The sequence below is a fragment of the Cynoglossus semilaevis genome, chromosome 19 (genome assembly GCF_000523025.1).
Source record: "Cynoglossus semilaevis isolate Cse_v1.0 chromosome 19, Cse_v1.0, whole genome shotgun sequence".
Classification (NCBI taxonomy): Eukaryota; Metazoa; Chordata; class Actinopteri; order Pleuronectiformes; family Cynoglossidae; genus Cynoglossus; species Cynoglossus semilaevis.
Window position 1 is genome coordinate 14,643,881 of NC_024325.1, and position 13,563 is coordinate 14,657,443.

Sequence of the window (13,563 nt, forward strand, 5' to 3'; positions counted from 1 at the left end):
TACTCCTTAAGGTGTTTTTTTTTCCTCCAACAAAAACAAGATCAGAAATTCAATCAAAGAGCAGAGCTCGGCCAATCACAGCACAGTGTCTGTGGCAACAGCAGCACAAGCACGGGCAGCCATTGGCTGGCTGCTCCACACAGGAAAGGCTGTGATTGGCTGCTGCGGCACCCGGGCTTCATTGCCTCCATGGCAACATTGCTTCCTTATTGCTTAGGGAAGGTGAAAAGGAGAGGAGGAGGAGGAGGGAAGGAGGGGAGGAGGGGAGGAGGGGAGGAGGAGGGGAGGAGACTCTCCCCCAGACACTACTACCTCTGCATTATTCAGCCTTTGTCCCTGTAGAACGCTCTGCCTGATGCATGTGTGTGCGCGTGTGTTTGACTGGCAACGATTGGCTGGGGCTTAATAGGTGAACAGGGGTGAAACCTTTGCAATAATTGCCCTCGGCAGTGCAATGCATCCAGCAACACCGCGTCTATATATAAAGCAACCAAATGAGTTTAAGAGTCCATTCTGGAGCCATTCAGCGTAATGACGACTTTAAACACCCCGACTGCCTCCGAGGCTTTACTGCACTGGGCGGACAAATAAAACCACGCTGGTGGAGAAACATCTGGACTTTCCACTGACACGCAACATCTTCATGTTGTGGCTGAGACCGGCAAGAAAATCATCTTCAAAGTCAGGAGAAGGAACCAAAAAAAAAAAAACCCAACCATGTGGCTTGTTTGTTGTTGTTGTTGTTGATGATGATGTTTGTTGTTAAGGGGAGGGGGATATGGGGTTGAAGGTGGAGTCAGCAGAGATGGGAAAAACATCACACAGAGATTAGGAGTGAAAAATGAAAAAATGGTGGGGGCAGTAGACGGTGCTCCTCCGCCGCCTCCTCCTCCTCCTCCTCCTCCTCCTCCTTCCTCTCCTCCATGTGTGTTCGTGAGCATGGGCGCAGGATAACGTCTGTTGACAGGCGTGTCGGTCTGAGAGCTGGCTGGCTGTTCCTCCGGTGGGTGAGGAGAGATGACGAGATGGCAACAGGCGCTGTGAGCATGTGCTCGCAGTTGCCATCGCAACCTGGCCTTGGATACAGCGTGTTGGTTGGCCCTTTCTCACTGTTGTTGTTCTGTGAGGCTGATGAAACCTCGTGGGTGAAGGGAGGGCCGGCGGTGCAGCAGCAGCAGAGCCTCAGTACCAACAAAGTGTTGCTAGGCACACCGCAGGGTCAGTTGGTAAACAAACACACAAACTCCACCAACCCTGGGCCGAACCCCAGTGACCTTTGACTTTGTGCCCTTTTCGTCACCTAAATACGTCCGATTAGAGAAGAAGCAGCACCAAGCCTCAGGGCAGATACCAGTTAACAACAACAATGTTTAATGGAATTAATCTGATTATTCCCATTAGGGTTGGTCACACGGGGGGTCATGACCCACTTTTTAGGTCACAGGCTTTGGTCGGTTGCATTGAGAGACTGGATGGATTTATCGTAGCTACTTTTGTAGAGCCTCGCAGCAAGTTTTCACAGCTCTGGGTTTTTAACTTTCAGTAGATTTGGAGCTCGATTTTTGTGTTTGTGGATTAACCTTAAGGTGAGAATCCAGTTGTAAAAATTTGCATTTGTGCCTTTTATTCATCAAAATCTTCTTTGTTAAGTTTTGTCCAAGGATTACATTTTACACCTAATAATAATAACACACAAAGCTAGGTTTGTCAAAATGTTTTTGGAGGTGTACAGCTCCACAAAGCTTAGCACTACACACAGAGAGCTGGTGATTGAATAAGAACTATTTAAACCCATGTAAACCCAAACATTGTAGTGTTTTCTTGCAAAACGTTTGACAGTTAGAAGATTTTACAATAAACACTAAAAGAACAACGCTGTGACAGAGCAAAAAAGTTATGGACCAGGTCTAGAAAAAGAGTTTGATATTTTTATTGGGGTATAGAAATACATTCGAGTTAATGTCTAGTTTTGGAACATTTAATTTAGTAACTTTCTAGGCGAAATAACACGATCATTCTCAGACAGCTTATCACGCAAGAAGGTATCTCTCTTTTTTGTTCATAAAGTTCTGACGAGATTGAACAACTTGAGCCAATAGGAGTCAGAACCTACTGGACAAAATTGATACTGCAGCTGGATCAGAATTTTTAGATAATGTTAAAAATGAGACTCATGTACAGTATCATTCAGCAGAGGGCGCTCTAAATAGAGCTCATCATTAAATCGCCTCTTTGCTAATCAGTGGAAACATTTTAGACACTCGTTTGTTGTTTGGCTGTTGGCAAGCAAGCACAACAGAGCACCAGAGAGGAAAAAATGTGACACAATTGGACACATGAGTTCATGACAGTTGACAGATAGCAATTCTTTTTTTTTCCCTCTTTTTTTTTAGTTTCTTCTCTTCTGGCCTCTGAAAACATGTCCCAATCCTGTTTTCTTCTTCAAGACTCCACACATGAGGCGGGGAACAAAGAAAAGTGTGGTGTGACCCTGAGTGGCCCGATCGATACGGCAAAGTGCTGAGCGTGCAGCCTGCTTGATGAGATCCTTCACACGTAACCGTGAAGCCTCTGCAGCGCACCATCACTGTGCAGCCGAGACACAGAGAGGAGACTGTGGCACCAGCCGCCGGGGCCGAGCTGACAGCGTGATTGATTACGAGTGCAGGTGCTCTTTGTTTCACCAATGGTAATCGGGACAAAGCTGCTCGGAGGCTGCGAGTGTACAAGGTGAGCGGCAGGACAAAATGTGCTACTGTGGGAGCACCCGAGAGATAAGGGGACCTAAATGTAAATTTTGGAGGAGGAGAAGAAAAAAAAAGAAGAAGAAGTAGAAAACCCAGACAAGACCCACCCAAAAAAGGTCGACATCCATCATTTTTATGACTCTTCAAATCCCTCCTGAATGCCAACTTCAATTTCCTCCAGCCTCTTAGCCATGGATATGACCAGCATTTTCATCTGGGAGGGAGGGGAGAGAAGAGGTTGGTTTTAGAAGAGGCAGTGGAATAAGGCTGAGAGATTTCCAGAATTAGAGGCAGGAGGATGTGAAGATGTGGATGGTAGATTTTGGGAACTGTGACGCGTTAAAAGAAAAAAAAAAAAAAGGAGGGGCCGTGAAAAAAAAAAAAAAAAAAAAAAAATAACAGGTGGGAGGCAGTCATTACTGTTCAAGGATGAACCATGAAGGAGAACGATAAAACCCAGGAGGGTGAGTATGAGAGGGTCAGGGTCAGTCAGTGCAAGAGGTGAAAAATCTGAACGGTGTCTGTGGGTCAGACAAACAGACAGAGTCTATGGTGGTGGTGTGGAACAAGAGTGACATCATCCAATATTTTTTTTTTCTGTACGTGCACAAATTATTTTTTAAAAAAGGAAATATTTTCCCATCATAAAAATCTGTATCAAAATAAAATAATTGAGGCTACAAATCTGGCTATTTTCATTTAATTATATTTGGATTGTCACTAATTTCTGTGGTTAATTGATTTATCCCCTGGTGGATTTTAATAGCTCCTGTAGCCTCAGGTGCCGTCTGCAAATTCAACCACTGGAATATTCAACATAGATTTATGGAAAGGAAAGAAATCATCAGAGATAATTGAATTAAAGCTGATTTCGGGTCTTATTGTCTAAAAAAAAAAAATACAACTTTTACGTGTGGGGTAAAAAAATGTGAGGGTAAAAAAAATTTAAAGCCGTAAATATGGCTCCAAATTACAATGCTGTTGTTATTGCGTTTAAATGCCTTTTCATAGTAAGGAATGTGTTTTTGTTTTGATTTTTTTTTAATCACATCTCTGTGTGTCTCTTCAGTGTGTGGCCTTAAATCAGATCAGATCAGATCAGTTTTCTGAAATGTATTCATGGAATCTTCATGAGAATTCTGTTATCGCTCTGGTGGAGTCATGCAGCTGTGCTGAGGAGTTAAACTGATGTTATATCTTTAACCGCCTGGAGCAGCGGTGTCGCCAGGAGCAGTCAGGAGCAAAGATTTACAAGTGCATGCTGTAAACACACACACACACACCCATACGTCTGGTATCATGAGTTGTGAGTGCTTCACATAGACTTAATCTAACCCTAATCCCAACTCAACCTTAAAACTACACTGACTATAGTATACTCTACTATAGCATACCACACATGCGCATATTCATAAATATATATACATTTATAAATATATGTATATACATATAAATATATGTATATACATATATATATACACACAAATACATACATATATTAGATCGTTAACACGGCAAAAATAGGCAAAAAAAACCAATGTACGGCCGTGCGAATGTAAACGTTGTCAATGATGAATCTGAAACTAGTCCTAATTGAATCACGGGGCCGGTCATCTCAGCAAATCTCTTCCGAGACCTCAGCTCTTGGCCAATCAATGAAGAAGACAGTGACATGACGTTGTTTCGGAGGAAGTAAACTGTAGCTCAACCAACAGGTGCATTAAAGAAGCAGCCAACATTCGCATATTTGTGGTTGTGGTAGTCAACAGTGACCCGAATTTCTCTTGTGACATGTAGCCTTGGTTCTGACTTGCTCTGTGAAGCAGTGACGGCCTGTGTCATGACAGCTGTTGATATTATTTATTGCAGCACAATCACAAGATCGTCAAGACTTTTGGCAGCGTGGCCTTAATTAGTCATACTTTTTTTTTTCTTCTTTAATCACGTTTGTCAGTTTACTACTTCTACTTTTGTTCAGTGGAAATGTTTCACCCTCAGCTGATTTATGCTCAAAGCTGTTTTCTTGTTCCCACATTATTTTTAAACCAGACGATCAAAGGACTGATTTAAAACTTGTTTTAACATGTTTAAAGAGACGCCTTTTTAAAAAAACGTTCAATTTGATACAGCTTAGTTATTATCAACCCTTCAAATGTATTTATTTTACAGGTTTGATTTTTTTTTTTTGTATGGGCCAAATTGTTGGTACATAATTTATTGTTGGAACTATTTTTTTTTTTATCATGAGTTGGTACATAATTTATTGTTGGAACTAATTTTTTTTTTTTAATCATGTAAATACAGTGTCTGTCAATGACTGTCTTGATTTACTGTGTAGTTCAGTTTAATAAACTAATGATTTTAACTGCAAAAAATATAATCATCACATTTATATTCAAGATATTTGAAGATCGAGCTCGTCACGTATCCCAAAGGTCTGACGAGCAGTTTCGGAAATGAGTAATAACTGAGTGCATTTTTCTTTCCTGTAATGACGAAATTAAAACTTATTAATGGAATAATTTGTGACACAGTGCAGCCTTTGTTTCTGGAAAAGTCCTTTCTTTCACAATGCAATTTAAGTTTTCCGGTACATGTGTGTGGGCAGGGGTTTTGCAATGTGTCGTGCCTTAGTGAGCAACTAATTGTTCTTGCGCACGCACAGTTGTGAATCATCAGCAAAAAAAATAATTAAATAAAATAAAGTCAACTTCTTAACAAAAAATATATATTTCGTCTTTTCGAAGCTTCGCCGGCATATTTGTCCGGTCTGGAAGATTGATTAACTTTCTTGCCAAACGGAAAAGACGTACTAGCTTCTGGTCAACAACAGAGGCCAGTACTACGCATACCAGATTCTGGTGAAGTCTTTAATGCCACCTCCAGACTCTCCGCTGACATACTCGTGCATCAAACAGGACCATAAGGACTCATATATTGCTAACAGCAAAAATTAAACTAATGCCGTGTTTTACTTTAAGTTGCATTTGGTTCATTATGCTACTAAAGCCCACACTAACTACTGTGGACATGTTGGAAAGTCGTAATTTGTCTGTAGCATAAGTACGGAAGCTTAGCTTAATTAAATTAAATTAACTTTTTTAGAAAAAAAGACGGAATGCTATAGGGCTCCAGCTTGTGTCAAAGGAGTCCGTTTGTTAACACTTTTCGTGACTCTTAAACCACGGTGTTGAATAAAAAGCAAAAGATTCAGACCATTGAAGTACGTACCGTATGAAGTACATTAACAGAGAAACATCAAACATCAAGTCATTAAAAACCACTTTAGCTACTGGTTTGTCTGGAAACTCGTATGTGTGTTAAATACTGACTTCAAAAAAGAAAATTAACCCCATAGTTAGCACAGTGAAACACCGGAATATTCGGAAGGTATGACAAGCCAACTAGTAATTTTGAACAAGACGTTAACCTAAGCTCAATAAATACCTTTGTTTTATTGGCCAACAAGCATGCTAGGCCAAAAACTTAGGTTGTCAGAAATGGCTTTAAAAAACACATCAAAAACCGGTCTTTTTTTTTATTGTATGAGTAGAGTAACCTTTCCAACAAGAACCTTAATGATGCAACTGATTTTCTTCAGAAGTTACACAACTTGGGGTGAAAAGAGCGTTGCATAACATGATCGGATGAAGGGGATAATTACATGTAACTGTAGCAAAAAAGTCATCGTCAAAATAATGTATGGCATGTTATATGTACTGTATTTATACGCCCACAAGGCACACCCACTTCCACACGGTGTTTACCATCCACTTTGTGACACACATGGCTCTTTCTGTCTGAGCCGGTTTGACTGGTATGAAATATACTGTTGTATAGTAAGAGGATAGTAAATCTGATCTGTCAACTGAAACATTACAGGAGCCGCAGTCAGATGAATACAATTTTATATATCAATATTTCACAAAAATATTTCAAAAAGCAGGGTGTTACCGTGGGACGTGTGGCCACATTTAGTGTCTCCGGGCTGAGTACTAACATTTCTGTCATGTTATACAACATCTTTGACTGGTCTCATGTGGAAACCAGAGATGTAATAAATGTGGCCTTTTGAAGTTATGTGTGGAACTCCAGACATTTACTCAAGGACCGATTTACAGTGTTCAGATCAAATATCTTGATTTTGCACGGTGCCCACTGCGGTTACAACTGTGCAGTTTGGTCTGTCCTATGGTTTTTTAGCCAGCTGCTCACAGACTTGCATGTTTCACTACTCACTGTGTCTCACTGTCCACAAACTGTAGACAGTTTATTTTAAATAGGTCAACAATGTCGAGGGTCTGGTGGTATTTTCACATCAGGGACAAGACGAGAGCAAAATGTACGACTTGTTGTTACGATACAAGGGCTTTAAAGGAACACCTGACGTCTGTTCTCAGTTCACAGTGAAAACATGGCATCGTGTGTGTTAATTTGTTTCTTATAATGTGGATTAGTTTTACACAGTTTAAGTGACACCGTTTACCAGACTGCAGGGGAGAGTGGTTTTAAATGTAAACGCGTTATTGGTTTACTGTAAAAGTACACCAAAAGGTGTAAAAGCTCTGCTCACTTTCTGGATCGGTTTGCTTTTTTAATCTATGCAGAAAGTTTAATTTTGTTTTTACGTATTTTATCCTTTTTAGTGACATATTTTGACTTTTTTCCTTTAATACGGATATATTTTTTCCTTTTTTGATTGAAATAGTTTTCTGTTTATGAAAAGAAACAAATATTGTAAATATGCAAATATTTTCTTGTTTATTGCATCATCCTTAACAGCCAACTTTAAGAAGCACAGGTGAGGGTGCTTCGTGTTAGTGAGTACACAGACAGAGATAAGAAGATAAAAGTACTCCATATTAGTCAACTCTACTTGTGTGACTTTTTAAACAGAAGTGACTGTGTTCATTGCATAATAACATGGAAAAACACATGTCCTTTCTTTCACAATGCATTTTCCAGTAACATGTCTGAAGTCGCTATCCATCTCCAGATAGATGGGATAACAGTTGGAAAAACTGACGTCATTATCTACTGGAGAATTTCTGGAAAACGCACCGACTCGCAGACGTGCATCTTCACTGCTTCACTTTACAACCACATTTGGAACCTGATACCTACATCCGTGTCTCATGTATGGACTATGGCTTTTACACAGAGGCACTGCCTCCATTAAATACAGTGCTTCTGCTGCTCTTTGTCTAAAATGCAGCTTGTTCTCCTCCAGTATTACATTAGTTCATCCACTGGACTCCATTGGTTATTGACTACAACATGGTATGAGAGAGATTGAAGGTTTTATCTATCAGAAAATATATCATTATTAATATTATATATTATATTTTGGGCCAGATTTCTCAGCCCTAGCTCAAAGCCACTGAGCCTTTTATTATTATTATTATTCTTTGTGAGGTTTAATTAGGGGCTTCCAAAATTTTGAATGAAAGCCCCTTAAATGTGGGTTTCTTAGCCTAAAACTGTGGGAACTACTGCTATAAATAACATGCAGCTCCACTAACAAAGAAATCATGGTCAAAACATGTTTTTCTCTCACAAAGATTCCTCAACATGCTCGCTTATTGTGAGTGCGGGAGAGGTTGCCTGCCACTGCCCCCTACTGGCTATTTGGGGTATAGCGGGATATTTTTTTATTTAAACAAAGGATCATTAAGAATAATTTGGTGGCTCGGGTAAGAACATGTGACCTCCCTCCGGATTTTCATACCAATGATAATGAAGTGATGAAAAAAAACACTAGAGGAATGTTGGATGTGAAATTTCATTATGATAAAACAGGTGGATTGCGTTTGTCAATACCGAATCCTACAAAAAGGTACTAATGGTATTGGAGCCGCTGGTCTGTAAGTAGAGGTGATGACATGACGTGGTGAGGTCATGTCTGATACAATGGTCTGCCAATCACAGCACTCAAGGTTTCCCAGAATGAAGCTGATGTCATTGTTAGCTCAACCTGTGCATCAGTAATCAATGAGAGAAAATGGAGCTCCGTGACATTTACTGCCTGCAAATCAATGCCACAAAGGGAACGGTGACTCTGGATGTTCCGTGACGTAACTTTTTTTATCTTTTAATTACTTTTACATAATTAAGAAGAGAGCTTTAAGATGATTGGTCTTCACTCGGGTCTGGAAAAACAGACACCGTTATTGTCTGCAATGAGTTTTCCAACGATATTGAGCTGAGCCTGTGGAGGATTTTTATCTCGCAGCAGGGAAATATGGGAAGAGAGGAGGCGAACAAAGAGAAGCAACGGCGATAACTCACCTTTGAAAGCTCCTGTTCAACAGTCTTTCTGTACTCCAGTGTGAGCAGCTGCTCTTTGGGGCCCTCTGCTGCCAAAGTCTGGCTCGCCGAGCCGAGCATGTAGCTGAAAAAGACACACGGTTGCTAAGAGTTGGCTGGAAAACACAGACAGATTTACAGATGTTTACAACTTTCTATTAAAGTAATTACAGATGTTTACAACTTTCTATTAAAAACCCAGATTTTACATAGTATTAATATTTTATAATCATTTATTGACCATTTTTATTATTAGTATTAATCCAGAATCAGCAAAATAGGGCAATATTTTGATAAATACAATAAGATTAAGTTACATTTAACAAAAACTGGAAAAATGTGTGCCATATGAAGAATATTACATAAATAATTTAAACTGGTAAATAAACACTGATAACAAATGCTAGTTGACTGTGACTTTTGTATAAAAGTAAGAAGATTTTTTGCACAAATTAACAACGCAAACACACCTGTCAATGTCAGCCACGTTGAAACAGAAAGCAAATCTCTTGTGGTCCAGATTCTTGGGAGTGGACCTGTAAATCATACCGAGCAAAGTGTGGCAGCCTCGGCAGAAAAGGTCTGTGACCAGACTGTGAAAGAAATAATTTTATCAGTTTATTCCACTGACTACACAAAAGGTTATCCCAAACATTTTGTCTGATGTGTCAATAAATCTTTCTCACCACGGCGACTCCTTTCCTGCTTCATAAAGTCGGCTTTCTTTTCCAATCTTGACATTTTCAGTGACACCTGGGGCAAAAACATCAACATAATGTATAATAGAGCAAAAAATAAATACATTTTTTATTTATGCTTTATTTTGGAATATGCATACAGATTAAAAAATGACTTCGATTCTGTGCAGCTTACTTGAGCAAAGGACTGTTGCTTCAATAGTGAATGAATGAAACAAGAAAAACAAGCATTTGGAAAAAACACGAAAAAACAAAAACAAACGCAAACAAACAAGCGCCTTGATGCCAAAGAAGTCTTAAATTATCGGTCATCATGTCAGTGATCTGGCGCTCTGACATGACGTCTACTCACAATACAATCTGTTATTTCTTTTTAACTTCTTTTACTTTACTTTCTTTTAGTCAGGTCTCTGATTTGCAACCTTCTCGAACATTTTTTGACTTACTGGAAATAGTTAACCGTTCAAAACGTGCTTACATGGACACTTGTGTGTCATGTGTCAAGGTTTAGAATCCTGACTTACTTTTCAGTCGTATCTGGTTTTGTTCGTCCTCACTTCCGTCCCAGGACATGGAGTCTCCGACAGGTAACTTGCATTTTCCGCAGATAAAGACAACATGTCCATCGGTGTCTTCGTTGTCCGATCCAAGCAGTTGCTCCTCGACCATTTCTGCGTTAATGCTGGACGCTTCAAATGTGGCGTTCGTCTTCCTGGAGTTGTGTTTAACGATGTTCCCTGAAACCACAACGGGCTCAGCCTTATTCGGCTGAAAACCGCTGCTCCCTAATTTCTGCCGTTGTTTGGGCTTTGAGCAGTTTACTCTATCCGCCATCTTCACCATCTAGACCTTTCAAACGTTGGCGGGCAGTTCAGTCGTGGGTTTTAACTACTATGTACTTCCGTTTTCGACATTTTGCTTTACTGTGTTTTCGAAATATATTTACATGTACACAGCGTATTTACATGCACTGGGCTTCGAAATGCGTGATTTGTGTACAATACTGACGCTAGATATAAGGTAAGTTAAAAGTATAAATATTTATAATATATAATTTATACATATACTTTATTATTTGTACAGTATGTATATATTATATGTATTTACAAATATTCGAGAGCTAAATATTCGAGAACACGAGACATATTTTCTCTACAAATTTATAATCGTTTCAAGGTGACGTTTCAGTCCGATTTCAAGCGGAACTTGGACGATAACTATCTTGAGATGGATTTTATCTTTGAACCGGAACGACTATAACGCTAAAATGTAGAATTTTTTAAAAATCGTTATTTTAATACCTTTTTTTATTTTAATGAATTACGTAGTGTTTACGTATAAAATAAATCGATATTTAAGCAAGTAAATTTGACATGCATGTCTTTGAACGTAACCCGGAAGTAAAAAGGACTGTTTTCAATTTATCGGCGCGAACAAGAGGGCATGTTGTTTTGATTTTCATTGAATCGGTAGATTTGACAGCACTTTGGTTAAATAGCAGTACGTTACTTATGCATCATGTGTGAAAAGATGAAGAAGGCAAGGTTCTTTAGTTGATGTCTGACATGACTCTTTCTGTGCGATCGCGTGACTTATTTAAAATTGTGACTCTTTCTGTGCGATCGCGTGACTTGTTTTAATTTTTCCTCTTTTTGTGATTACTAAGGTGAACATCTGGCTCAGCTCAGTGTTTGGAGATCAGCTTGTGCCTCAGTTCGAGGTAAACACCAGGACGGTAGACATCCTATACCAGCTGTGTGAATCAAGTGAAGCTCGATGTAGTGAAATATCTCTGCTCATAGACGACCTCAAACAAAAGACGACAGAATATCAGGCTGACGGTGAGAACCCGATTTGGTCTGGATTCTTCTTGTGACTTGTTTTTGTTGCTCATCATATTTGCTCCACTTTTTCATGTGGTTAATTTAAATGTTACCCAAGTTTAAAGGCAAATGTTTTCACCCCCAGCTTCCCATCTCCAGGATGTTCTCCTCCAAGCCACAGGCCTCTCTTCTGCCGGTTTGTCCAAACCTGCTGCTGATTACCTCTCCGCTTTAGTGGACAATGCAATGGTGCTGGGTGTGAAAGACACGTCTCTGGCCAGGTTTGTTGTGGTGGCAAATTTGGAGTGAGTTTTCTGCTCTCATTCTCAAAAGTCTTTTGGTTTTTTTTTAATCTTCTGTGTAGTTTCTTGCCAGCAGTGAACAACTTGACCAACGAACATCTGGAAGCAGAGAAGACACACAGGAGACTGGAGAGGGAACTGAAGGCTCTCAGGAAGAAACTGGCGGACACTCTGGTGCTGCACAGCAGTTTACAGGAGTAAGTGTCACGTGAGACTGCAAAATATACAACTACCAAAACATTTTTAATCGTTAAGACCATCACAATTATTTCTAATTCGGGAAAATTCCAGAACCTCAAATATATTTCTCTTTCTCTTTTTTTGTTCACTCATTCACTAAGAGAAAACAACATAGTGTCCCTGTCTTCTACTGATTTTTTTAAAGTAAATTTCAGCTTGTTGTAGAGTAAATATTACACATATAAAAAAAATAATAAAATGTTGGATAAAGTTTGTCAGCCCTAGAGACATTCACATTAAACCATCAGGTAACAGCTACAGGATTTTGCCAGTAATCAGTTTGTTCTTTGTTTTTTTAGGGACGTCAGCAAAGCAGTTAAAGCCCAGGCGTTGGAGAGCGCTAAAGCAGAGGAGAGGCTGCTCAACATGGACTTTGTCAAGGCAAAAACTAAAGAGCTCAGCAACAGACGAGAGAGGGCAGAGGTAAGAAGTTAGCTTTTAAAAAAGCACTAATCAAATCACTAATTTAATGACTGAGTAATAGAATTCAAAAACTTTCAGACATTTTCTTTTTAAAAATCCTGATTGCAGATGGTTAAACAAAGCTTTTACAAACATCTTCTCATCAACCCTCCAGGCTCAACTCTTATCCAGGAACATGGACAAGTCCATCACCCACCAGGCCATTGTGCAGCTGGCTGAGGTACTGAGAGCTTCTGCCCCACAGTGGTCACCATGGAAATGATGACGTGATACTGAATATCTACAAGTCTGCTTCCAGGGTTTAGTCGGTGTCATCTTATTTTTCTCTCTGCAGGAAGTCAACACGCTGAAGAAAGAAATAATCCCGTTGAAAAAGAAACTGGATCCTTACATGGACCTCAGCCCGGTGAGTTTGGTTTCAGATGAGTCTCCTGGGCTGCGTCCACGTTAGCGGGCTAAAATTACTCAGATTTACGTACTGTTTCCTGTCAAAGTTTCTCATTTTATTTCTTTTATATCCCGACTAAAGGTTACCCTGAGTAGACCTAAAAGTTAGCCAAAAAAAATGACATATCAAACAGTAATAAATAATAACTTAGATCTATTAAATTTGTCAAATGTCAGTAACTAATTCATTATCTTGTGTTTATTTTTCTATTTATCTTTCACCCCAACCAGAACCCTTCACTGGCTAAAGTGAAAATAGAAGAAGCTAAAAGAGAACTGGTGAGTGGTAAATAAATATTCAATGTAAATATATTGGGTTTTTTTTAAAAACTGTTTTCGCTTTTTCCCAATTACAGGCTGCACTCGATTCCCAGTTTGATATGAATGTGGATTTTAAATAAAACAAAAATATTGTAAAAGTTGTGTTGAATAAATTCAGTTAAATCTGAAACTTTTGTCATGTGTGGTTTTTTCACCCCCATTAAGTCCAGAACACAGTTCTGACTTTGACAACAAAATTCCACAGGCTTCAGGGGGACGACTGCTGATGAAAGGGGGTCTTCAGGGGCCACTCACT

At 39.4% G+C, this 13,563-nt stretch overlaps 2 protein-coding genes across 3 annotated transcripts; one reads left to right on the forward strand and one right to left on the reverse strand.

The window, feature by feature from the left end:
• Positions 1-1,914: 1,914 nt before the first annotated feature.
• mis18a (MIS18 kinetochore protein A) lies at positions 1,915-10,743 on the reverse strand. 2 transcript variants are annotated; one of them, XM_008333235.2, is made up of 5 exons: positions 10,276-10,740; positions 9,740-9,806; positions 9,524-9,646; positions 9,036-9,138; positions 1,915-2,961 (listed from the first exon to the last, which is right to left on the reverse strand). In XM_008333235.2, the coding sequence occupies exons 1-5, from the start codon at positions 10,592-10,594 to the stop codon at positions 2,881-2,883; spliced, it is 693 nt and encodes a 230-aa protein (XP_008331457.1). In that variant the 5' UTR covers positions 10,595-10,740; the 3' UTR covers positions 1,915-2,880. The 2 variants fall into 2 exon arrangements, with proteins under 2 accessions (XP_008331457.1, XP_024921520.1); XM_025065752.1 differs by lacking the exon at positions 1,915-2,961 and adding an exon at positions 8,149-8,896 and having other exon boundaries at positions 10,276-10,743.
• A 383-nt stretch (positions 10,744-11,126) lies between these two features.
• Positions 11,127-13,432, forward strand: haus1 (HAUS augmin-like complex, subunit 1). The gene is made up of 9 exons (XM_008333236.3): positions 11,127-11,290; positions 11,418-11,592; positions 11,720-11,855; positions 11,939-12,073; positions 12,416-12,539; positions 12,694-12,759; positions 12,874-12,945; positions 13,218-13,265; positions 13,343-13,432. Exons 1-9 carry the CDS (start codon positions 11,270-11,272, stop codon positions 13,385-13,387), a joined length of 822 nt encoding a protein of 273 aa, XP_008331458.1. The 5' UTR covers positions 11,127-11,269; the 3' UTR covers positions 13,388-13,432.
• The last annotated feature ends 131 nt before the right edge of the window (positions 13,433-13,563 follow it).